At 38.6% G+C, this 25,944-nt stretch overlaps 1 protein-coding gene across 4 annotated transcripts in view; it reads right to left on the bottom strand.

Moving 5' to 3' along the window:
• Positions 1-25,944, bottom strand: part of MED13L (mediator complex subunit 13L) — a 428,655-nt gene that overhangs the window by 352,595 nt on the left and 50,116 nt on the right. For 3 of the 4 annotated variants that reach the window (XM_069081430.1, XM_069081432.1, XM_069081431.1), the window contains exon 2: positions 7,871-8,108. In XM_069081430.1, coding sequence (XP_068937531.1) covers positions 7,871-8,108 — 238 coding nt within the window. Of the gene's footprint in view, positions 1-7,870; positions 8,109-25,944 lie in introns of those variants that run through there. The other variant, XM_069081433.1, reaches the window with a different exon arrangement.

The raw sequence follows: 25,944 nt of genomic DNA, 5'->3' as shown, positions 1-25,944 counted from the left end.
CAGACAATGGAAACTATCATTGTTTTACAACATAAGCAAGTTCACTTTTTTTCAAAAATGAGAACAGTAAAATAAAGCAATAGATATGGTAATTATCAGATACATCAGAAAATATGTCAAGTGCTGAATAATTTAAGACCTAAATTTTAGAAAATCTCCAACATCACAATAGACTTTTCAAAAAGTACAGAACTTGTTTTATTGTTTTTCTTTTTAAACTGCCCCGGGTACCAGCTTTCAGTGACAATTTTTCTTACTATAATGATTTACAAATGTATCCTTAGTCTGCTTAAAGAAACAGCAAACATGAAAGGTACATTTTAATAACAATATAAATTCTGATTTATCACAAAGCAATGAAATCCATAGTACATTGTAAAATAAATGTGGATGCATGAAACGCTACAGATCGGTGATGCATAGGACTATACAATTTACATGCAGTTTTTAAAGATTTTCTAACACATTTCTCTGTTTGAGGAATACTAAATAGACCCATATGATGAAGAAAAAAAAAACACCACTCCTGCTTCCAATTTAACCAGAGGGATTCATTTCAATGAATCATACACTGGGCACTAGTAATGAAAAAAAAAAAGCCCTGGTGGGAAGGAAAGCAGGAGGTAAATTTCCTCTTTTAAAAGAAATTAAAATAAAACAAATGACATTTTTCCCATAGTTAATTTTATTGGTAAAAAGGTTGTCACTTTCACAGGAAGCAATTTTTTAAAGTCCCAAATGAGAACAAGAACTCATTTAATAGGCATACTGGAATGGGCTTATTTCATTAAGTCTAAGGAAATTACAAGATACCAACTAACATATCACAGTATACACAAGTCATGGTGTCATTTACCTAAATATTCTGGAGATTAGCCATAGTTTCAGATAATTCATATCCACACTTTGGTCTTACACTAAATGTAAAGGATTGGACTGATTGTTTTTTCCTTTAGGATTTTAATATGCAAATTTCCCTCCTATAAATTCTCCATTTTGTTCATTTTGTCCATTGCTCTTGTCTTTAAATCCCTTTTATGCCTGAAAATGTGTTCTCAGGTCTTGTGAAACTGATTCATGAAGCAGATGGTTCAAACTATTTTTTTTTAAATGGGCTTGAAATGAAATTCTTTCTTGCCAAAACATAATGCTATCCAAACAAAGCCTGCTTCAAACTCATGGCTGGACAATAGGTCATACTGCACCACTACCACCACCAAAACACACACTCTCTCTCTCTCTCTCTCTCTCTCTGTCTCTCTCTCTCTCTCTCTCTCTCTCCCTAAATTCCTATCCTTTCTCTTCTTCCAAGTAACTTCAGGTCATTTAATATAGTCATTATCAGCATGGTTGCCTTATGTTTCCATTTTACATTAACACTTACCAGAGCTAAAGACATTTTCAATATTTCTACAATGTAATATTTTTATAATAGTTTAACAGGAGGGAGACTAGGCTACCATTGTGAATAGAGCTCCGGCCCTAGAATCAGGAGGACCCGAGTTCAAATCTGGCCTCAAACACTTAACACCTAAAAGCCATGTGACCTTGGGCAAGTCACTTAACCCCGAATGCCCTGCATTCCCCCCTCCAAAAGGCAAAAAAAAAAAAAAGAATGTCAGAAGAAAAATGCCAGCTACAAGGGCTCTGAATTAATCATAATCTAGTGACTGACTAATTGCCCACAAATTGGATGGAATTGGTTCAGAATGGTTCCTATATTTCTTAAACTGAGTGGCAAGGTTGTGCTACCTGTACAACCATCTGTAAAATCTACAGATTATCAAAGAGTATTTCTGCAAGCACCAATGTTTCCCAGCATGCTTGTAAGCTGGTGCTGATATACAAATGGACAATGAACAAACAGAGCCCAAGCAAGAAGGCAAGAGGGGCTGAATCACATTTGGGAAAATGCTTGAAGTATTCAATGATCCCAAGGTGCTTCCTAACACAGAAACCTTTGTAACACTCATATTCCCTTCGGCACACTATGTGGTCTTGAATCATGGAACACCATGATCTTTGAAGAATCCAAACTTTGGAAGACCCAAAGGGCAATGACAAGTAGAAGCAGGCTGCAGCACATTAGCAACAATGAATGGCATTCAAGAAGTAGCATAAAAAAAATCCTCAGGGAAAGGAATGATTGAAAAAGGCAATCAGTCGGTTAGAGCAACTAACATTTCTCTCCTTTGACAAGCATGTATTAAGCACCAATCAACCAACAAGTATTTATCAAACCAGATCAGGTCACATATCTGTAAAGCACTTAGCACAATGCCTAGCACATAGTAGGCACTAAATAAAGGTTTCTTCCCTTCTCCTTTCCATTCATCAGGCACTATGGATACAACAACAGAAAAGAAACCATCCATGTGTTCAAAGCTTTACATTTTATTGGGGTAGAGAACACCTACAGAAAAACAGACAAAACAGATGAATGTGACTTTGAGGAGAGAAGCTAAGCATTCAAAGAAGCAGAAGAGGAAAAAGTGCTCACCTGGCATGAGCGACAGATGATCAGACAAAGGTCATGAAAGGGAATGTCTCTTTCTTATCCTGGCTAATATACAAGAGTGAGCAAAGGAAAGGGATGGTCAATGACCCTGCAAAGAGAGAGTGGAACCAGGGCTAAAAAGGAACTGGAATATCAAACAGAGGAATCTACATCTCACTAGAAAGTAACAAAACACAACCAACCAATAAGATTTCTTAAATACCTAAAATGTGCCAAGTACTAATTTCTTGCTTTCAATTAGCTTAAATTTTAGGAAAGAAACTTTATGCCTATGATGGAGACAATAGTAAAATAACTAACATGAGAAAACAGCCCAAAAAAAGGCCAAAGGAGGAAAAAGATGCGTCTGAAGCATATACTCGGCAGCTGCCTCTGTCCTGTGAACAACCCAGATGTTTCTGCTCCATGTCCCTTGGGGTGAACAAAGGCAAGTGGTAGCTCAGTGGACAGAGCACCAGGGCTGACAGCAAGAAGGCCTGAGTTCATATCTAGCCTCAGGCACTGCCTAGCTCTGGGGCAAGTCACTTTACCTCAATTTTCTATAAAAACAGGATTAATAACAGCACTTACCTCACAGGATTGTTATGAGGATCGCATGAAATCATATTCTACAGTGCTTAGTACAGTGCCGGGTACAAAGCAGGCATTTAATAAATGCTTGTTTTCTTCCTTCCTTCACTGTGGTAGTGGCTTTGTCTATAAAGCCCTCAGTTTTTTCCTCTATAAAATGAGAGCATGAAGAGCTTGAACTGGAAGGTTTCAAAGGAGCTTTTTAAGTTTCAAAATATTTTAATTCTGTCCTATTTCACTAAGCTGTTAAAATTGAGATATAAAGGTAAAATAAAATGGAGATATAAAAAGTAATTCAGCTCTAAAAACTTGTTTAATTATCCAAAGTTTGCCTACTAGGCATAGGCACTAAAAAAAGGACACAAAACCCTCTTTGTCTGAGAATTCCAAAGTACCTTAAAGTAGTGAGACCCACTGTCCAGATGAAAGCATACTATTTCAGATGAGGGGGCATCCCAAAGGAGTTTTGATCCAAACAACACTGGTATATTCTATTCTCCAGTGGTTCTTTGTCCTGGTCTTTTAAGTTAGCTATTGCACACAATCCTGAAATCACTCAACAGCCATATTTCACCTCAGGAATTGTTACATTTTAAGGAACGATAAGACATTTTTAAGGAATGCAAGAATAAGACAATGGAACAAAAATGGCAGTGGGCAATATGGCTAGGGAGTCAGAAGACTCCAGCCCTGTCCTTGGGGTGCATTTTCCAGCACTGCCTCCTGCTGTCTACAAACAGGTGCTAGACCAGCCCCTCACCAAGATTCCTTGACACTCAAAGACTCTACAAAAATGGCAAAGCATCAAACAAACAGAAAGTCTTCCATTAAAGTCAATGAAATAACTACAAAACAGCAAGGCAAAAGAATATAAAAAGCAAACAAAAAGTCTTGCATTCAAGTTGATGAAATGACAAAATATTAGGAATGATTCCATTAATTCACAAATGAAAAACTATTCTCACAAAATAACAAGTTGTTCCATTCAATTTCTGCAGAAAGTACACTAGTTTCATTGCTCGATTCATGTATTTCCCTTATTCTCACAATTGTGGATCTTCTCTACTCACAAAGAATTGTTCTATGTCCTTCCTTTTGGTGTTTATCCCTCATATTGCTTCAGTGTCTTCCATAAGGAAAAATAACTCATCAAAATAATTTCTTCTTTATATAGAATACCACTATCTATATAGTCATATCTCTTTGTAAAGCACAGGAAAATTCTGTTGATGCAATTCAGAAGAAAAGTTGTTTGCACTGTTATTAATCAGTCTCACTAAGAAGGAGAAGGAAAAGAAAAAATAACCACTCTCTATGGGATGTCTTTGCTTAGATTCATATGGAGAAACCCAGAGATGCCCGTAACACAAAATCTGTGACTTCACTAATCTTCTCCAAGAGAAGAAACTCCCTCTATCAAGCCAGATCTCTGCAAAGTCCAGTCTTACAAAGATGCCAAATACACAGCATGCTGCCCACCAAACTGCAGGGGGCAAGATGGTCCCCAACCAGATTAAAATGCAATTGGGAAATATTAACAAAATAATTAAAATACGGGGGGCGGCCAGGTAGCACAGCAAGTAAGAGCACCAGCTCCAGTGTTGAGAAGACCTGGAGATCGAATCCCGGGCTCAGACACTTAGCACCCACCCAGAAACACCTGGCCATGTAACCTTGAGCAAGTTACTTAACCCCAATTGCTTAGGGGCGGCCAGGTGGCTCAGCGAGTGTCGGGATGACCTGGATCAAATCCGGGCTCAGATACTCAGCACCACACCCAGAAATAACTGGCCGTGTAACCTTGAGCAAGTTACTTAACCCCTATTGCTTTAAAAAATAAATAAATAAATAAATAAAATACAATAGAATGTAGATACTGTAAATAGGTGACTTTCCAAGTCAATGAGGCCCTCAGGGATCCTCACATACAGTTTACTTTTTGAGTTGGACACCACTGGCTTGGAGGCCTGGAGGCCCAGTCAGCCAGCCTATGTCAGAGGCAGACTTAAGTCTCCTTGACTCCCAAGTCTCCCTGCTATCTCTTTCACTAGGCTACACTCCCTCAAGACATTACTGGATTTACATGTATTATATTAAGAAACTTCTAAATCTTTACACATTTTAAACTCCAACCTCTTTCTCAATTTAAAAAGTGAAATAAATACATCAGAACCAACATCACTCCTAAATATTCTCACTAAAAACATCAATCGCTTCCCTTGTTTTTGTAAGTAAGTAGACCTACTAAATAGGTCTAAAGTTTCCACCAATGAACTGTAAATTCCCTCTAAAAAATTTTGCCTCATAAAACAAAGATTTATCTCATATTTTGCCTTGTAAAATGATGCCTTTTGATGCTAGAAAATGAAGACCAGATAGAAATGAAAACAGAAAAGAATGGATAGCAGATATGAAAATAAAACCTAAAGGGAAGGAAGAAATAAGATGGAAAACACAGAAGCAGAGAAGGATGCTATGGTCCCACAAAATTTTAACAAAATGCATTTCTAAAAAAAAATCACAGAATTTGAGAACTCAGAGGGACCTCAGCAGCCATCTACTTGAACCCACACACAAAAAGAATCTCAACTGCAGTATGCCTAAGAAGTGTTCACTCAGACTTTGGGCACTACCTACAACTAAAATGTAAATCTCACTAGTACCTCAAAAGAGGTACCACCTTAAAAGTTGTCTAGCATATCTAGCATAACTTTGATCCAGAGGTCTCAAAATTCAAATTTTTAATTAATTCATTTCTGCCTACATAAAGCACTCCTTATGCTATAAGGGCAAGAGTCTGGATTTCACCAGTTAATACACCTGCAAATAAGCAATCTGGTATGCATCAGGGTGGTTGTGATTTTAATTACCAATACTAGAGATACTTATAATCCATAATGGAAGACAGAGAAGGGGATAAGTAGGGGAGAAAGAGAAGAGGAAGTGGAAAAGGGAAGAAAGGAGAGGGAGAAAGAGAAGGGAAAGTAGAGAGAGAAGGATAGGGAGATGGAGAAGGTGAGGGGAAGGAAAAGAGAAAAGGGGAGGAAGGAGAGTGGGAGAACAGGAATGACAGGGAAGGAGAAAGAAGGGCAAGAAAGTGGGAGAGGGGACAGGAGGAAGGAGGAGGAGAGGGAAAGAACAAACTGTAAAGAGTGGACAAGAATATAGTTTAGTCTGGTGTAGTTTACTGCCCTCTGGCTGTTATGAGAGGAGACAATCTGGAGGAAAAAATGGGAAAGAGGGTCAGATCTAAATAACATCCATTGAATAAATATTATCTAGGGGGCCTTTAAACCAGAGTGGAAGAATTAGAACAGGTAAACAAGGGAGGGGAAGGGAGAGGAAGGAAAGGGAGGAGAGGAGAGGAGCCAAGTCCTGCTGTTTCTCCTTGAATGACATCTCTGAAGATGCTGCTACCCCATGAATGCAGGGCTTCCTCCCCTCATGCTCTTGCATTGCTTCCTGGTGTCCTTCTCCACTCCAGGCCTCTATTCAGCTATCAAAGGAGAGTTACTCAATAACTCCCCTTCTCAATTACCTATTACCCCATTACCTCTAGTATCAAATATAATCCCTCTATCTGGCCCTAGATACTATCCCTCCGGGGACACCAACCTTTTTGCTATTCCTTGGTCATGACAGTTTATGTCCTCAGCTCTGGGCATTTTCCTTTGGCTTCCCCTTTGGCTAGAACTCTGTCCCTTTCCATCTCTAGCTCCAGACTTCCCAGCTTCCTTCTGCAAGCCTGCTCTTTCACTTTGGCACTTTAGCCCCAACTCATCCCATCTATACATCTTCTCATTGTTGTTCTCATGAGCAAAGGGCTGTCTTTTGTCTTTCTCTGTAACCCCATTGTTTAGCACAGATCCTGGAACATAGTAAGTACTTAATAAGTGTTCTCTGAGTCATTGACATTGTGATTAAAGGAATTTAAAATATACATGAATTAAATAAAAACTAAACATTTACCATTAAACTAGTGGTAAGCTACAAGTTAATGGAAAAAGCAACTAAGGCTAATTGGAACCATATGTTAATTTTGTCATATCAAGATATCAAAAGACCTGTTCATTTTTACCTCTGTGACAGGAGCCAGCACACTGAAGTTATATAACAATAAAAGAGAGAAAGCATGATATTCAAAAGATCACTCTAATGATTTATTTTCATTTTTGTTGATAGAACTTCAAAATAACATATTCAAAGACCCTCTGGAATGAGTTACTCAGGACCTCATTGTTTGATTATTGCCCTATGTTAAACTGTAATTTAATGCCTATGAGAAGCTGACTTCAATTTCATACAAATTTTTTTTTTCAGTCTGAACTCTGGAAATAATGTCTTTCTATACCAATGCAGAACAGAACCCTTCTAAAGCTTAGACTCTGAGAATTACATTGGACATTACAAAGTTAAGTGACTTACTCATGGTCACAAAACTACTCTGTCTCAGAGGCCAGACATAAATCAGGACTTCTAACTCCAACACTGGTCAATTACCCACTATATCACTCAGCCTCTCAAAAAGTGAGAGTTAAGCTATTAAAATTTTCAAATTTTCTGAACTAACACTGAACCATAACTGTCACTGTACAAGCTAAAGTAAATTTGCTTCATTTTGTCTGGCCAAACCACTTGAAATATGAAATTTGTTTCATAAACAACTAACATACCTTTCAAATATGATCAAAACAAGATAGTCTTCAGTGGCCTTTATAAAACATGGCACAAATTAATTTTTTTAAATCATACAAAATGATCATAAAAAACAAAAGCACTTACTGTGTAATTCATGATGTATCACATCGACTAAGTTTGGTTCATCTCCCCACCAGAATATCCACAATTCTTTGCAATCTGGTTTGACATCACGGCGCCATACACACAGCAGATTGGCTTGCAGGCAGCGAATGAAACTTAACAAGATTGGATCATCCTGGGCAGGGGCTGAAATGATGGGACCACAGTCCCCATGCCCTCCAAAATTGTACCTACGCCATTTGATTCCTGTGAGTTCAGCCTATAAAAGGAAAGAGAAATAAATTACTTTCCAACTACCTTCTTTTAAAATTATCACACTGTAACATGTCACCTTTTACTTAAATGTGACACCAAAAAAGGAACACTAAAATGGTCATCATATGTTCCAAAGCATCACATCACAGGGGAAGAATAGCATACACATACATACATACATACATACATACATACATACATACATACATACATACATTTTCAATTTAAGAGGGGAAAGATTTTCTTCTACAAATAGAAATGACACTTTTAAATCACCAGAGTAAATTAAATGTCATGATTTCCAAGTCAATTCATTAGTCTAAATAATCACCATACTTCTGATTCACTATATAATGCTATTACTATATCCTAAGAACAGGGAGCCCCAAAACCACCTTAGTCAGTAAAAACACAATTTACTCACCAAGGAAACAAATCTAGTAGCCAAATTGGTAACAGCACTTCAGAATATAAATTTCTTTATAAAACTGTAAGGGCGATAGAGAAAGAAAGCATTCTAGGAGCAAACTGAATCTCAGTGAAATTTTTCTACCTATCATCCATACCATAAAAAAAAAATTTTGAAGGACAAGCAACTAACAATTATTCCTAATTAGGGAAGGAAAAACTGGAAATCACAATTTTAAGCTGGCCTTTAAAAAAAGTATTTTATTTTCCAAGTTCCTTTTTGCTATGTTTAATAACAAAACTGTGATTTTAGTTCATAAAGTTACTAATAAATTTGGTTGTATTTTGGATTAGAACTATATATAGCCAATGTTTAATTTTCAAAGAAATGAATGGGGAGAAAAGTGCTCAAAAAAATGAATGGAAAGAACTAGATCAGAAATCCTAGAGGACAAGAGAAAGTACTACAATGTAATCAAAATTATGTGGCAAATGAGATTCACCTAAGTTAAAATTAATGTTTTGTTACAGAAAAACCAAAATGAACCATTAGAAGATTTTCATCTGTGACACACAGAAGACCCAAGAGCAAACAAATCCTGGTTCTTTCACTAATAATAATAGCTAATATTTCTAGGCCTACCATGTGCCAGGCACTGACTAAATGCTTCAGAAATGTTATCACTTTTGATCTTCACAACAACCCTGTGAGGTAGGGACTGTTATTATCCTATCCCTATTTTACAGCTGAGGAAACCTAGGCAAACAGAGGCTAACTGACATGTTCAGAGCCATACACCTAGCAAGTGTCTGACAGGATTTAAACAGTTTTTCCAAGCAGGACCCAGTGCTCTATTCACCACCTAGTGGTCTGATTTGCTGTTTTGTCCTTAGAGAATTTACTTAACCAACCTGTGTGTCAGTCATCTCTGTAACAAGGATCTGACATGCATGCAAATGAAGAGGCTGGGGAGTATGCTTTCAGGAGTGGTATGATGCCATATAAGAGAAGTATCTTGGGCCTTCTCTCCTGAGGCGGATACTTAGCCTCATTAAATGAACCTTGGTCCTTTGCCCCTGTATTCCTTCTTTAAGTGAAGAGACTGGAGACAATAACCTTATGAGTTTCAATAGATCAGGAGAGTGAAACCTCTACATGTAAAGTACTATTAATACTACTATTATTATCATTATAATTATGATTGTGGTACATGGTGCTATTCAGTCATTTCAGTTACACCCAACTCTGCATGACACTATTTGTGGTTTTCTTGGCAAAAATACTAGAGTGGTTTGCCATTTCCTTCAACTAATTTATAGATGAGAAAACTGAGGCAAAAAGGGTGAAATGACTTACCCAGGATCACACAGCTAATAAGTGTCCTAGAGGCGCAGGGAGCCACTGGAGAAATGGGGGAGGGAGGGGTGACAGTGTCAGATTCCTGCTTTAGGAAAATCCCTTTGGTGGCTGAATAGAGAATAGATTGGAGTGGGGAGACACCTAAAGCAGGCCGATCCACCAGCAGCTTTTGCAATAGTTTAGGCATGAGGTGACCTGCACTGGAGTGGTGGCAGTGTCAAAAGAGAGAAGGGAGTGTATACAAGAGATGTTGCAGAGATGAAATCCACATGCTTGGTCAAACTTGGATATATGTGGGTAAGAGACAGTGAGGATAATGATCTAGATGAGATGTAATGGTCAGACAGGTAGGAAAGAACTAGGAGAGAGCAGTGTCACAAAAAACTAGAGAGAAGAGGGTGCCAAGAAAGTGATCGAGAGTATCCAAGGCCACAAAGAAGTCAAGAAGGATGATTCTTGGGAAAAGGCCATTCCATTTGATGATTTTAAAAATCACAGGTAACTGTGGAGAGAACAGTTTCCAGGCACACGCTGGAATAAAAGCAACAGATAATTTTCTGAGGGATAAGAGAGGAGGAATTTGTTGTTTACTTCTCTTGAGATTTCTGAGAAACTTTAACTTAAATCAACTGACAGATCCTCTCATTTTGAACTGTCCAGAACAGTATGATTAAACAAGATGCAATCTGAGGATAAACAGAAGCTATCTTCAACAACATAAATTTAATCCAGATTTATTTGTATCTGTGTTTTAATGTCCTGTGTTTTGCAGAGATGCTACTGTCTTACAATCACCAAGCCAAAAGCTTTAAAGTCCTTTTTCCATTAGTGACAATTAATTTACATTGACCCATGGATGCTCTCTCACCCAGTTCCCTTGTGACCAATAGTATACATCCATCAAGAAGAATCCTCAGAGTTCAAGGTCCTGTCTGTAGTCACGGAAGAAAGAAAATCTAACTACCATGTTTCCCCGATAATAAGACCTATCCCGAAAATAAGCCCTCCCCTTACTATGTAAGATTCCTCTAAAATAAGCCCTCCCCCAAAAATAAGCCCTATTGAGATTGCTACTGTAGTGAAGGTGATCCCCTGCGCTACACGCTACATTACGGTACCCTCTGTATGCACCGTCCCCCCCTCCCTGTGAAACGCATGCCGCGCTCCGAGCTGCATCCAATCAGAGCTGCAGCAGTGAGCGCGTCATCCTGTTCCTCCCCAGTGATTTGCTTATTGAATAAAGGTACATTTTTTGTTCACATTTACCTGTTTATTAAAATTGCTGTCAATGTTCATTAAAATAAGCCCTCCCCTGAAAATAAGCCCTCTGGTGTTTTTCTGTACAAAAAAATAATAAGACAGTGTCTTATTATCAGGGAAACACGGTAGCTGTTGTTATTATTAATAGTTAGCACTTATATTACCACTGTAAGGTTTGCAAAGTTATCTCATTTTATACTCACAACAAAACTGAGAGGTAAGTGCTGTTATTATCATATCCATTGTACAGATGAAAAATCTGAGGGTACGTTTGAATCCAGGTCTTCCTGACTCCAGGCCTCCACTGAGGCACCAGCTGCCTCTCAGTCTATTCAACATATGAAACTCTGAGCTAGAACTCCTGGTCCCAGACTCCTCAGCACCTTGCTGTGGCCTAGGTGACCTCAAGGTGCTTTCTGCCTGTAAATCTTTAACCCTCTGACCCAGGGATAGAAATTCTGTTCACTTCTCTAAGTCTCAGTTTCTCCACTTTTCATGCAGAGGGGCTGAAAAAACCTTTCAGGTCTCGACCACATGAAATAGTTCTGATCCTATGAGCTGAATTTTATTGCTTTGGTCTTAACAGCACAGGATCCTAGCCAACTTTCCAGCAACCAAGTTCCAGCAGGACAGAATATGCTGCCCTGCTTCATTCTCTTCTGCACAAAAACTCCACAAAGCTCATGCACTTCTCCTGGCACACCTGCCAAACACAGATATGAGACAATACATACTCACATTCTCTGACAGCACACAATGCCAAAATACACATATACACCTGAGGCTCCCACTCACTGTTTTGGGCACATTCTCTTGGAGAGCCCTGAAATAAACTATCGGGTTATTTAGTGAGGGAGAATATCAGTATGCTTCCCCTCTGTATTTATTCATTCCCTATGCATCTTCCACCATAAGAGGCTCAAAAAGGGCTTCGGTTTAAAGTGACAGGTTGAAGCTCCCAGTGCAGAGTCCTAAACACTGCCAGGTTCACCTAGTGAGCCTGTGAGAGGCAGATACAAATCTAGAGGAGTCTCAAGTCTCTGGTCCCTGGCCTCAGAAGGTACGGCTCAGACCACTGGGTAGATGACATCACAGCACTGTTGAAAGCTGGAGAAGACTGGCCACTGATAAGCAGATAAAAGGCCAAACTCCAAAACCAGCAGGCAAGTTTTCCACCCTATCTCACATTGCTCGCCTCATAATTTAATCTGTACAACAGTTACTTCTATACAAGTCAAATCTTGTCAATTATACTGTAAACTCCTTCAGAGAAGCAACTGCTATCTCCAATCCGAGATCTCAGCATAGGATTTAAATATAGTAGGTGTGCAATAAGCATGTGTTGTTTGCAGATGTAACCAGCTACAGGGAAATAAATCATGTCAGAAAATGTCAAATATTGCTATAAAGTGTACTCCTGTTGTTTAATGTAAACTTAAATAAATATGATTAACAACTCAAAAAAGAGATACATGTCTTATATTAGAAAGTAGACAATATTTTAAAGAAGTTAACTTTTTTTTATAATTTTCCACTTATATCAGAAAGTAGATAATGATTTGGCTATTGTATTTAACAAAGCTAACTTGCAAAAAAGGCTGTGAAGTCACTGGGAGGTGAATGTTATAATGGATTAGGGAGGTGAAATGAGAGGAGAGAATTTTCATTTAACTTTTCTGGGTTCCTACCTGAGGTGGTTGACTTTAAATCTTCGCTAAAGTCCCTTCCAAAGCTAAATTGCATAATCCTATTAAAACAACTTCTACCGCCAGTATTTAAATTGTTTTATTTCTGCCAAATGAATAGGAATGTTGAGGAAAATAGAAAAAGTATGGGTCAGGAAGAAAGAATAACAGAGGCTAAAGACTTACATGCCACTCCGAGGCTTAAAACTCTTATTTTACCAAGACTTTATTCCAAAAAAGAATCAATGGCACTGAAAATAATACTACAGAAAATGAAATTGATTATATTTTAATAGATAAAAGATTCAAAGTCATCCTTGAGTGAGCTATCTGACTATAGTCAGACCATTCACTTGTCATGTAATTGAAAAAAAAACTCAAACTTGAAGTATTTGAACAAGTAATTGATAATGAAAAATGAGTAATTGACAGGAAAAATGACAGGCACCAATTTTAATAATTTATACATCAGTTTAACCAATGCAGATCAGTCACTCTAACAAGAAGAACCAAAAAAGTCTGAAAAGCAATTTAGTCAACAAAAACTTGATTTATTTGCCAAATGAAAAGAGATATGCAGCCAAAGACAACACCAGTTTAAAATAAACTTATTTGCAAAATCTTTCCCAAAAAAATCACAGGATCATAGAACTAGAACTGCAAGGAACATTGGTGGTCATCTAGTCCTACCCCTCCATTTTACAAATGAGGACAGTGAGGACCAGAGAAATAGTATGACTTCCCCAAGGTCATAAAAAGGCAATAATTGTAAGAAACATTATCTTATAAAGTCTGAGAGGGTAAGTGGAGTAAAATCAGCTTTTAAAAAGTCTGGCAAGGGAACCAACTAATAAACAAGGTGAACTCATGGGCATTTGAGAATGAAAATAGGAAGATAACAGAAGAAAAATAGAAAAGATCTGCAAACTATTTTATGACACATTTTTTACCTTCAAAAACAATACAACCACCACACTTGGACTCTAAAACCACAATCCCAGGTGGTATTACAGAGAAGGCAGAATTGGTACTAAAGAGAAAAAAGCTTGGAAAAGCAGCCAAATTGGACCATATATACATAAAATGAAATCTGTGCTGAAGCTGCATAATTATGAGAGCATAAAAGAGTGAATTCAAAAGATAAGTGCAGAAGGAATAGATACCAAAAGCATGGTGATCATCTCACGCCTTATTAATACTGAAAAACGGGCAGGTGAGAATATCATATGCTTATCTTCCCCTCTACACAAAATCTTCAGGAGATCAGCAGGATATGCATTGAGAGAAGGCTCAATGGAGGCTTTCATAAGTGATATTCTACCATGGGCTATGTTCTTTATTTGCTAGCATTTGATGGAAGATAAAGAAAATACAAGATCTTCCTGGGCTTCTTATTTGTCAAATATTTTTAAAAATATATTTTTTGATCGAGTGAAATAAAATGCCACTTTAAAAGAGAATGAGAAAATTTCAAAAAAGAAAAGGTGTTAAAAATATTATTGGGGATAGGTTTGATAAGAGAAAATGGGCTACTCATGTAGCAAGGATTACAAATGGCAGGTAAAGAGCCTGAACAGTCCACTGGTAGAGTTCTCCTCCCAAAATAAACCATATGCCCAATATATAGCCTTTACAGCTGAAGCCACAGGACAAAAAGGAGAGCATTTCCCCCTTCCCTCAAAAAAGATAAAGTCCACATAAATTAACATCAGAGAATGCTAATCTTTAAAGTCTTCATTTAGCCTCCCTCCCCCAACAGATTTGTGCCTGGGGCCCATATTGGGATCCCCTCCGGCTTTAGAGATTTTGTTGGTATATCTCACCCTCCGTCTGCCATGGCAGGTACTAATTCAGTCTGGTGGGGGGAAGGGGAGGAAAGAGAGAGAGGAAAGGGAGGAAGCTTGCTGCCTAGGTATAGGGATCCCAAAGCCTAAAGAGGTAGTTGAGAACAATCTCATTACCATCCCCTAAATCACTGCAAAAAGCAACAAATGCTGATTCAGCCTAGCTAGAAAAGGAAAAGATGAAAGACAAAGGAGGAACCAAGGCAGAAGTCAGAGTGAATGCTCGCACCAGGCTGGGGTAAATACAGATCACTCCAAGACTACTTAGGTTAGGGTCCAGGCCAGTGAACATTATTAAATCACTTCAACTGAAGGGAAACTAGTGCAGCTCTGTAATTTAGCCCAGAAAGTCAAAAAGTAAGTGACAGAGATGTAGGCGGGAAACAGGGCTGAAATTCCCACATTTTTAAACGGAGAAAAACTCAACAAAAATTAAGAGTACAAACAGATAATAAATCCAGAGAGAGGATTCTAAAATTTAAAGGTATATAAGTACTAAATCCTAAAAGAGAGTATAAATATTACCCAAAAAAGGAGAACTAATGATTGATTAAATACAGCAAGTATGCATGGGACAACAAGAAATTCCAGAATTCTTTAACAGAGAAATGAAATTCATTCGAAAAAATGAATGTCATTTAATATGTCACAAAAACATATCAATGCAGAAATGAATTCATTTAGCATATTTTTAAATGAATTCATACTGGAGAGTTTTTCCAAAGAAAGAAAAGAGATGAATATATTTAGAATACAAAAATTCTTAAGTGGAGGAAAAGGAGGGAGGGGGGAGCAAAAGGCTACAATGTTAAAAGAACAAACAATCTGTATATTAGCCAAGCCATTAACCTTGAAGATGGGATGGGCAGAGAATCACAGATCTCTCAGAAAATACAACAAATCAAAAAACCTGACCACCAACATATATTAAAATTTTTAAATAAAATCCTTACAAAAAAAAAAAACTATAACAATTTGTCCAACTTGATCCACGCTGATCAAGTTGGATTTATACCAGGGGTATTACAATAGCTCATCAAAAGAAAACAATTAACATAATCAAATTTAAAACAAAAAAATTTTTAAATCACATCATATCAATAACTACAGATAAAGCCTGTGACAAAGTATAATACTTATAATAAAAGAAAAGCCTACAAAGTACAAGTATAAAATGTGATTAAAAGTCTAGCATTATTTACAATATATACAATGGAGAAACACTAAAAGCTTCTCAAACACAAAAGTAAAGCAAGGATGTTCCCTTTATCCAGTGTTATTTGACATAGTTCTGGAAGTGCTAACAATAGCAACAAGATAGGACAAAGAAAATAAAGGCATAAAGATAGGTCAAAAGGACAAAATTACCCCCCATTTACTGATGGCATGATAATTTACTTTTAAAAAAATCTTAGGGAATCAGCAAAGAAACTAATGAAGTTAATTAATAGCTTCAATATGTAGGCTGCAAAAGAAACCCACAGAAATCAATGATATTTCTATAGCAAAATCCAGGGCAAGAATAAGCCCCCTTCAAAATAACTATGAAAGGTATAAGATACCTGGGAGTCACATTCAATATCTGTGTAAAATGAATGAATGGAAAAAGTAATTAAGTATTGTGTGGAGTAGTGGTGATACAATTACAAAATCAACTACACAGCTACAAAACTCTAAGTAAAAAACAAATAACAGAGATATTTCAGTGCTCGTGGCTGGGCTGTGTCAATATAATAAAAATGACAATACTAAGTTAGAAAAATAGTAATTGTCAAAATCAATACTTGTTCAAAAATACAAAAGTTGATGAATGGAAAAGACAAGAAAGGGAAGAATCAGAAGTATATGAACTCAATAAGCCTGGAAACAAAATTTACCTAGGTAAGACTTCCCCATTTGATATTAAGTACTGGGAAAAATAGAAAACAGTCTGGAAGAAATTAAGTTTAGACTAATATCTTAAATGAGATATAAAGACAGCCATTAGAGCTTTAAAAGCACTACAGAAATATTAGTGATTCTTGTCATCTTATACCAGTGAGATCAAAGTCAAATAGAAACAACTACTCATAAGGATGCCAGTGGGTGCATATTGACTTAGGAAACATATTAACATTAACTATATTAACATTATTAACATTAACTATATTTTACTGTATTTTTATTTATTTTGCAAAATATCTGCCAATGACATTTTAATCTGGTTCAGGTCTGCCACACAGGCCACATATGACACCTCTGTCTTACACCAAAAATAAATTCAAAATCAATGTGACCTGAATTTATAAAAAATTTGTAAGTAGATCAGGTACCTTTCACAGCTGTCTAGAGCATAAATTATTAACAAAACAAAGGATACATGTGATTCAACAGGTGATTTCAATTACATGAAATTGAAAAGCATTTCCATGAACAAAATCAATAGAACTAGATTTTTTTTTTTAATGACAGGTTAGGGAGTAAAAAGTCTTAGTATCAAATATCTCTGAGAAGTGTCTACTAGCAAAACATAAACAACTAAAAGGAACATATAAAACCATGAGCCATTCTCCAATAAATAAAAAATTAAAAAATGTTAAACCATCAACAACCATGCAAATAAAAAAAAAGTTGTATCAAGTTTCTATTAATAAAGAAATGCAAATTTAAAGGACTCAGAGGTTTCACCTCACACTCAGCAAATTGGCCAAAATGACAAAAGATAGGCATTCAATTGCATTATTGGTCCTGCTATGAAATGATCTAACCAATCTGGAAACAGTATGGCATTATGCAAAGAGTGACCAGAATGCTCACTCTTTGAATCAAAGATTTTACTGCCAGAAATATCCCCCAAGGAGGTTAATGACAAAAGGAAAGATTCCCCATATACACCAAAATATTTATAGCAGTAATTTTTGTACTAGCAAAGAACTAAAACCAAAGCAGATACTTATCATTTGGGAATGACTAAACAAAGTGTGGTACTTTAATATAATGGCATATAGGGTTATAAGAAAGAATACAGAACTGATGCACAGTAAGTAGAACAAAGAAAACAATGCACATAATGTTTCCAAATATGTAAATGGGAAAGAACAATGTAGGGCTCACCTACTCATGGTCATCCTAACAATTCTGCCTCTTCATTACCTAGATCCTTCGGGGGGGGGGGGGGGGCGCGTTCCTAATTAACTTATCAGGGTCTAAGCCCAATCTCCTCCAACCCCTATCCGCCCACTATGATCAATCAATAATATCCCCCAAACTCCTACCTTGATGGGGCTGATTTGGACATGCCTAATTCCTCTGACTAAGGATTGTGGAAAGTAAGGCCTGCCCAGCCCCATTTTGTCCCCTAATAAGTACACCCCTCTGGCCAAGTGTTTCACACCACTTGCCACCTAAGGATGACATATCCAAGCCATCTCTTCTACTAAGTTATCTTCCCTTGCATGTGACCCCCTCTTCCACAGTGCTTACTGCTTTGTAAGTGCCTTGTGAGAATTCCCCTTGACATACTGGTCATATTACTTTTGGTCCTGGTAGTAGTGGTGGTGACGGCAAGAAAGACGCCAGTGAACTAAGCACGGCAGTACTGAAAACCTGCTTGGTTCAATACCAAGAATATCAAAAAAAAAAAAAATTAAATGGGAGAAAAATCTTAGTAACTAATGCTCAAAGAGTATGTCAATTTGTAGCAAGCATTTTAGCCCAGAGAAGGTGCTAAGAGGACACAGGGAAAATCATAATATCTCAGCGGTTCACCCCCTTCTCCCCCACATATAGGAAACGACCACAGTGTTGACTCTTCAGGACTCTCAACACTTCTACAATGACAGGCTGCAATAGGGATGCTCAGGAAGGCCTTGCAAGCCCCAAAGCATCTCTCAAACCTGACTCCAACCTCAGCTCCCTCAGACTGCTGAAGCAGCCTCCTGATTGGTCTCCCTGCCAAGTCTCCCAGATGTCACTCTCCTCCTCAACCACAGTGCCCCTGCCTCCCTCCCACTGCCTCTAAGATAAAATAATGAAGTGCCTAACTGTAAAAACTCTCCACACCCTGAACCCATTCTCACTGGACCTCAGTCCCCCTCATACGCCTCTTCCCAACCCCATGCCATGGCCCTGCCTGGTGCCAATTGCCAGAATGCAAGCCTTCTTCACTTCTACCTCAGGGAGATTCTCTCAGTCTTCCTGTAAGACAGAATTCAAACACTACCTTCTCTCTGAAGTCTTTCCTGATTCCCCCCACTAAATGCTAGTAGTACCCTCCTCCCAGACTACCCTGTATTTAATTACTTTGTATTTCTTGACATCTGTATATTTATCCTAGAAATACTTTTACAGCTACTGCTTCTTCTTCTTCTTGGCTCTTTTCTAGGCAAGCATCTTTAAATTTCTATCCTCAGCCCACAGCACATGTCAGATATCTAGTATGTGCAACATAAAATCTTGCTGTTTGTCGATAAAGAACAAAGGAAGGTTAGGTGTGAAAGTAAAAGGAGAGGAGAAGAATGTCAGTAAAACATTTAAAATGCTCAGAAGAGCTGACAGGGACAGATAAGTAGGGCACTTATTTTGTTTTCACATTACATTTAGTATCGACTTTAAAAACTTTATATAACAGAAATTCAATTTCATACACAATACTCTTTTCTGTTATTTGTATATAGAAATATTTATATTAATGAAGCACAAAAAAGGGAAATTTTAAAAATAAATGTAATAAAACCAAAAACCTCACAGAATTCTCAGGTATCCTATGCAAATTTTTAAAAATGGATTCACTATTGATTGAGAAGTTTTCCAAATGGTTCATTTGCAAGTGACATCAGAGTAATTTTACAGAATTCCAAAACACTACAGAAAATTCTCAGTGAATTACACAGAAATCTGAAAAAGATCAGGCCAGCCAACTACTCAAATAGAAAGTGAATAAAAGAAGTGTTGTATAGCCCGACCTGAAGTTCAATGCTGCCTTGAAGCTCTGGTCATCAGCACAAGTACCTGAGGCAGGCCAAGCCCCTGGAAAAGGGCCAGGTGTAGAACAGAGGAAAAGAGACTCAACTGGTGAGATAACAACTGGAAAATCCCATAGGTCTTTCAGAGATTCGAAATTGACCATTACCACAAAAACTCTTACCACCAACATTCTCTCAGAAGTACTGAATACAGCTGTCTCACAATCGAAGATGGGAGAATCCAAAATTCCACATAATCCCAAAGTCAATGGAAGAGAAATGGGGGGAGGGAAGAAGAGTAAGAAGGGAAAGAAGTGTGTTGTTCAGTCATTTGTGACTCTGTGACCCCATTTGGGGTTCTCTTGGCAAAGATACTGGAGTGGTTTGTCATCTTCTTCTCTAGCTCATTTTACAGATGGAGAAAACTGAGGCAAATAGGGAAAAAAGAAATATAAGTAAAGTAAATTTGCAAATGCTCTTCCCTTTCTGAAGTAGCACAGGATACACTTTGAGAGCATATATGACAAGGAATTGGGCTACTCATGTTGGTAGTCATACTGATGAGGTACAGGCTCTGGGAATCTCCTTGAGCTCTCCCTGAATCTTCCCACATAGGGCATTTGCATGAGGCCATAATCCTTTCCTTGTGGCTCTGCCCAAACCTTTGTTACTAGCTTGGCCCTCCATTACCCAGGTAACGCTCCCCCCCATTCCTCCCAAAATATCTATACCCAAATCAATTGTTATACCCTTGAACTGGCCTAGCCCATCACTGTCTGACTTCTCCAGGTAGCTTCCAACAACTTCCCACCCTTAATCACTCATTACTGGAGTCTGACCTCACTGACTCCTCCTGAAGACCCTCCCCAAACTCCTCCTCTAGATTCCTCCCACAACCTTTCTATATATAAGACTCCATCTTGCCTCCCTCCATGTGGTGTGAGAGTGCCATAGAATTTTCTAGCACAGACTTGCTCTGTGTCAGATGATTCTGGCCTGCTTGTCCAATACAAGCCTTACAGATACCTAGGCTCCTTAAGAGTCTACCCAATATAGCAAACTTTTAATAAACTTTGCTTTTCTTTGGCTGAGAGAAGACTTGAGTCGAATTCATTCGGCAGGACCTGGCGTGTTGGTATTTTGGGGTCTCAAGCACCCCTAATCCTATATCTCATCATTTTATAATGACCCTCTTCATTTTTATGGTTCCCTAATCGATGACCCTCTTCAATACATCAGGGACGAAATTCTCCAAGACCCTGGGAAAGATAAACTACCCATTTTCAGGACTGCCTCAACCTTTGGTTATAGAATGTCAAATTTCACCTCTCTGGACAGTCCATCCCACTTTTACTCAGTTCTAATGGTTTGCACTATTTTCCTGACCTCAAACTTCAATTTGACTCTTTGTAACTCCCCCAGCCCCTCCCTTCCCATCCCTCACCTTTCCTTTGTCCTGGGCCAGGGATCCTGGCTCTGCCCTCAAGGTTCAAATAAAACCAGGTCAGTCCCAGTTCCACAGACCACCCCTTCAAATATTTGAAGGCAACTACCACATCTCTCCTAGTCTTCTCCAGGCTTCCACAGATCTCTTCATATGGCATGGCCTCAAGGCCCTCTGCCATCCAGGCCACTCTCTTCCACATACTCTCAAGCTTATCAATGTCCTCCTTAAACCACTATGCCCAGAAACAAACACTCACCTCCATATGAGGTCTGACAAGAGTGCTGTGCTGTGAAGTGAGACGTGTAGCAGTTCTGGGAAGCCATGCCTTCTCTTTATGCAGCCCAATGCTGGGTTCCTTAGCTTTGGGCTGCTGCATCACACTGCTGAGCTCATCATGAGTTTACTGCCTACTCCAAACAACCAGGTCTCCTTTTCAGAACTGCCATTCATGCAAGCCTCCCTCATCCTATATTTGTGAGATTGGTTGGTTGTTTTTTACTCAAATTGAAGGCTTTACATTTACACCTACTGAGTTTTGCCTTGTCAGATTTAGCTGAATATTTTAGCTTATTAAGATCCCAGGTTCCAGATTCAATCACATACTGTTAGTTCTATCTCAAAGCATCATATCATTTGCAAATTTGATTAAGAATATCCTCTTTTTCTTTATCCAAATCATTGATAAAAATGTTAAACAGCACAGGGCCATGCACAGATGCCTGGACACTCCAATGGAAACATCCTGCCACACTGATACTGAGAAGCATCTAACCATTACCTTTCAAATCCAGGCATCTTAGTGTACTATCAATCTAATCCAAAACTTGTCATTTCTCCACAACAATGGTATGAGACACTTTATCAAAAGCTTTGCTAAAACCTAGGCAGACAATGTCAAGGCATTCCCCAAGTCTGGCCTGCCCTGCTCTTGATGAAAACATGCTGGCTCTCTAGAATCACCATCTCCCACACTAGATGCTCACCAAGCATCTCTTAGTGTTCTGTTCTAGAATCTTCCCATGAATTGAAGTCAAGTTCACAATGTCATGACTTCCTGATTATGTTCTCTTTCCTTTTCTGGAATTTGGGGAAATATCTGCCCCTCTCCAATCTCGTGGCGTCTCTTCCATTTGCCATGATCTTTCAAAGATCACTGAACAGCCCAGTAATCACATCAGTCAGTTCTTTCAAAACCTAGTAACATAGTTCATCTGGGCCAGGTGATTTCATCTAGAGAAGCTAGGCGCTCTCTTACTATATAGAATTATGTATTCTGGTTATCAATTCCATTAGTCACTTCTGTTCTGTCATTTACAATGCAATTATTCTCCTTTACAGAGAAAACAATGAGAAAACTGGATGGGTAAAGTTTTGCCCTTTTTTCCCTTATTAGTTGCCATCGCCTCATCCACTCTAAGCATTAGTCTTATCCTTCTCTGATATTCCCTTTTCTACCAATATGGCTTTAAAAGCAAACAAACTAAAAACCTTTTGGGTATCCTTAGCTTTCCTTGCCAGTTTCAGATCATTCTGAGCTTCCAACTGTTCTCACCCTATTTTTGCAGGACTAAGTCACACTCGTATTCTTTTTCTATCATCTAATCTTGCTTCAGTCTTCTGCATATTTCCTCTTTTAATGTAACTTGGTTGGTTGGGTGAGTTCCCTTTGTATCCATGCTTTTCTCTTCAGAAAAGTACCATTTTTCTGCAATAGAATCGTTTCTTTTTCTGTGTTCAAATTTTCCTTCCTAGGTATCTTCCAGACTTTCCCGGCTCAGCACCCTTGAAGAATTTTATTCCACAGGATCCTATTTTCTTTCCAGTGGACACTTTGAAATCTGTTTTTCCCTAGCCAGAGAGTAGAGTGGTCACTTGCCCAACAGCCAGTTCCTCTCTGTTAAAGAGAATCAGATCCAGATTAGAAGTTTCCCTGTCTGCTCTTCTGCTTTTCAATGAATGGAATTATAACTAAAGCAAGTCAAGAAGTTATTCTGTGTCCTGTTTCTAGCAGAGAGAGCTCCAGCAGATATCTGGATAATTGAGGAGTACCCCACACCTTGCATTTGTGTTCTGTGAATTTATTGGTGTCCCAACTGCTATTCTTCCTTGTTTGCAGTTACTCACTATAGTAAAATATAAATGTAACTTGAGGCATTTACAAAGACAGTCTTCTTCCATCCCAATCCTTTTTAGTTTAAAATCCTTTTGATTAGATATCCAAGACACCCAGCAAATACATTCTTTCCAGCCTTTAAGTATACTTCATCTCTGACAAATCTGTTTAACTCTTTATTGTAAGATATGATCCAGAAATCCAAATCCCATTCTCAGACACCCCTTTCTTAGACAGCTGATCACTTCCCAAAATCATTTTTCCTTTCTACATCCCTCACCTCCAGTGGTCAAAAGTAAAGAAAACACAATCTGTGTCCTTCTGTTCTTTAGTTTTTTGTCTAAGACTTTATAATCTTTGAAAATGCTTTTTGGGCTGATAATGGAAGAGTCACTTTCTCACATGACTCATCAAACGGCAGTTGGCATCCACAACGACAAGACTTGAGAGGCTCTCAGTTCTGACTTGGATGTATGCTCCAAGAAGACAGAAGACCCTTCTACTATTATCAGATCAACAAAGAGTTGTCTAGTACCTGAAGAAGGGAATCACTATTTACTACTACTTTTCTTCTGCCCCTGATAAAATTAGTACTTCAGAGCTTTTGTGGATATTCCAAATCATTTTAGGGAGGACAAGCAGCTGATTCCTCCTGAGGACCTGGTTCTCTTCAGGAAGCGCTCCAAAGGCATCAGCCCTTTCCTGACAATTCTCCTCTGTAACACACTGCAGTTCTGTCATCTGGATACATACAGGCGAGTACGTCTCCCCTCTTTCCTTTCAGACACCTATTTTACCACGAAAAGCCTTGCTTTTCTTGCTTTAAGGAACCCTCCAACTAATAGCCTGGAGAATGGAGAATTCTTCCAACACCACTGATAGCAGCCACTCAGCAGCAAAAGGAAGATGAACAGCTCACACTCAGAACACAGGTCTCCTACACTATGCATAATAGTGAGATTTTCAACTCCATTTTGTAAGGTATATACTATACCTATTCATAGGCATTTACACACTAAACACCTAGTTAAATCCGAAGAACCTGGCTAAATTTTTTTATTTAATTTTAAAAAGTTAAGACTTTTTACAATCAATTTGCCCCCTCCTCAATATGTGTTATCAGTTTACTTAACCACTTACTTGTTCCCCTTATCTCTTCTTACTTGCCTTGTCAGCCAGCTACCCTCATTCCCCAATGAAGGGAGGCTTGGGCCTGAACCCCAAGAACTTTGAAGAACAGCAATGCACCAAGACTACTGCTCTTGCTTCTAGCTTAGGTCCTACAGGATTCATTTAAGCAGCTATTACTATAAAGAGGGGGCCTTGAGAACAAGAACTTGCTTACTTTTTTTATCAGTAATCAAAAGCACTTCGCACAAAGTAAATGATTATAATAAGTGCTTTTTCATTCATTCATCTTTTTGAATCTACTTCAGGTTTCCCACCAAAATCCACCTTGATCCTCTATTCTCCTCATTAACTGTCTTTCAGAAGACCTACAAATCCATACAGGAAGTCATCCCTCTTCTTCTCTACACAAATGCATGCTAAACATCTCCACCATCCCACAGGCATCTCAAACTCAACAAACTAAAAACAAAACTCACCTGTTCTAAAACACCTTTTCTCTCCTAATTCCCTTTACTATCAAAGTCAGTGCCATCCTCCCAGGCCCACATGCTCCCAAGTAGGTGTCACCCTCAACTCCTCATTATAGCTTTCACCATACCCCCTTTTCCCTCCCCACCCCCATATCCAATCTGTTACCAAGACCTGTCAATTTCACCTTCACAACATTTCTAAAATATACTCCCTTCTCTCTTTTGATATTGCCACCACCCAGGTGCAGACCCTCATCACCTCATGTTCAGACTATTACAATAGCCTAATGGTGGGTCTGTCTTCAGTCTCTCCTCAGTCCAATCCAACCTCCATTCAGTCTCCAAAGTGATTTTCCTAAAGCACAGGTCCAACTCTACTCACTAACTTCAGTGCTCCCTGATGCTTCCAGAAAAAAAAAATACAAAATCCTCTTTTTGGCATTCAAAGTCTTCCATAATCTAACACCCTCACCACCTTTTCGATCTTCTTACAACCTTACTCCCACTTCCTGCCACCTACTCTTCAATCCAGTAACACTGGCTCCTTACTGTTCCCCAAACAAGACACACCATCTCTCAGTTCTGGGCATTTTCTCTAACTGCCCCCCATGCCTGGAATTCTCCTCTCCTTCATCTCTGCCTCCTGCCATCCTAGCTTCCTTTTAAGTGTCCACCAGAATCCCATCTTCTACAGGAAGCCTTTCTGAAGACTTTTTATTACTAACGCCTTTTCTCTCTTAATTATTCCTTTTTATCCTGTAGATAGCTTGTTTATACATACTGGCTTACTGGTTGCCTCCCCCACTGGACTGTGAGCTCCTGGAGGGCAAGCACAACCTGTTGCCCTATTTTGCATTTCCAGCACTTAACACAGTAACTTGCACATAGTAGGCAAGCCACCTAGATCTATATAATGTGTACTGACTACTGACTATTATTGACTATTTATTCTAAATCTCATCTCCCAAGATGTGTCAACTCTACCTCCTTCAGCATCTCTCACATTCATCTTCTCCCCTCACCTCACACAACAACCCCCAGAATTCAGCCCCTCCTCACTTCTCTATAGAACTAATCCATCCAGGTCCTCTGGCCTGGAACCATATCACTTCCATGCACTCCCTAGTCATAATTATCCTCATCCTCCTTCCACTGAAGCCTTCACCTCATCTTGCTCAC

The sequence above is a fragment of the Petaurus breviceps genome, unplaced genomic scaffold (genome assembly GCF_028583685.1).
Source record: "Petaurus breviceps papuanus isolate PSGF00001 unplaced genomic scaffold, PetGlider_PUasm1.0 99, whole genome shotgun sequence".
NCBI lineage: Eukaryota > Metazoa > Chordata > Mammalia > Diprotodontia > Petauridae > Petaurus > Petaurus breviceps.
This window is presented reverse-complemented; position numbering and strand designations above follow the sequence as displayed.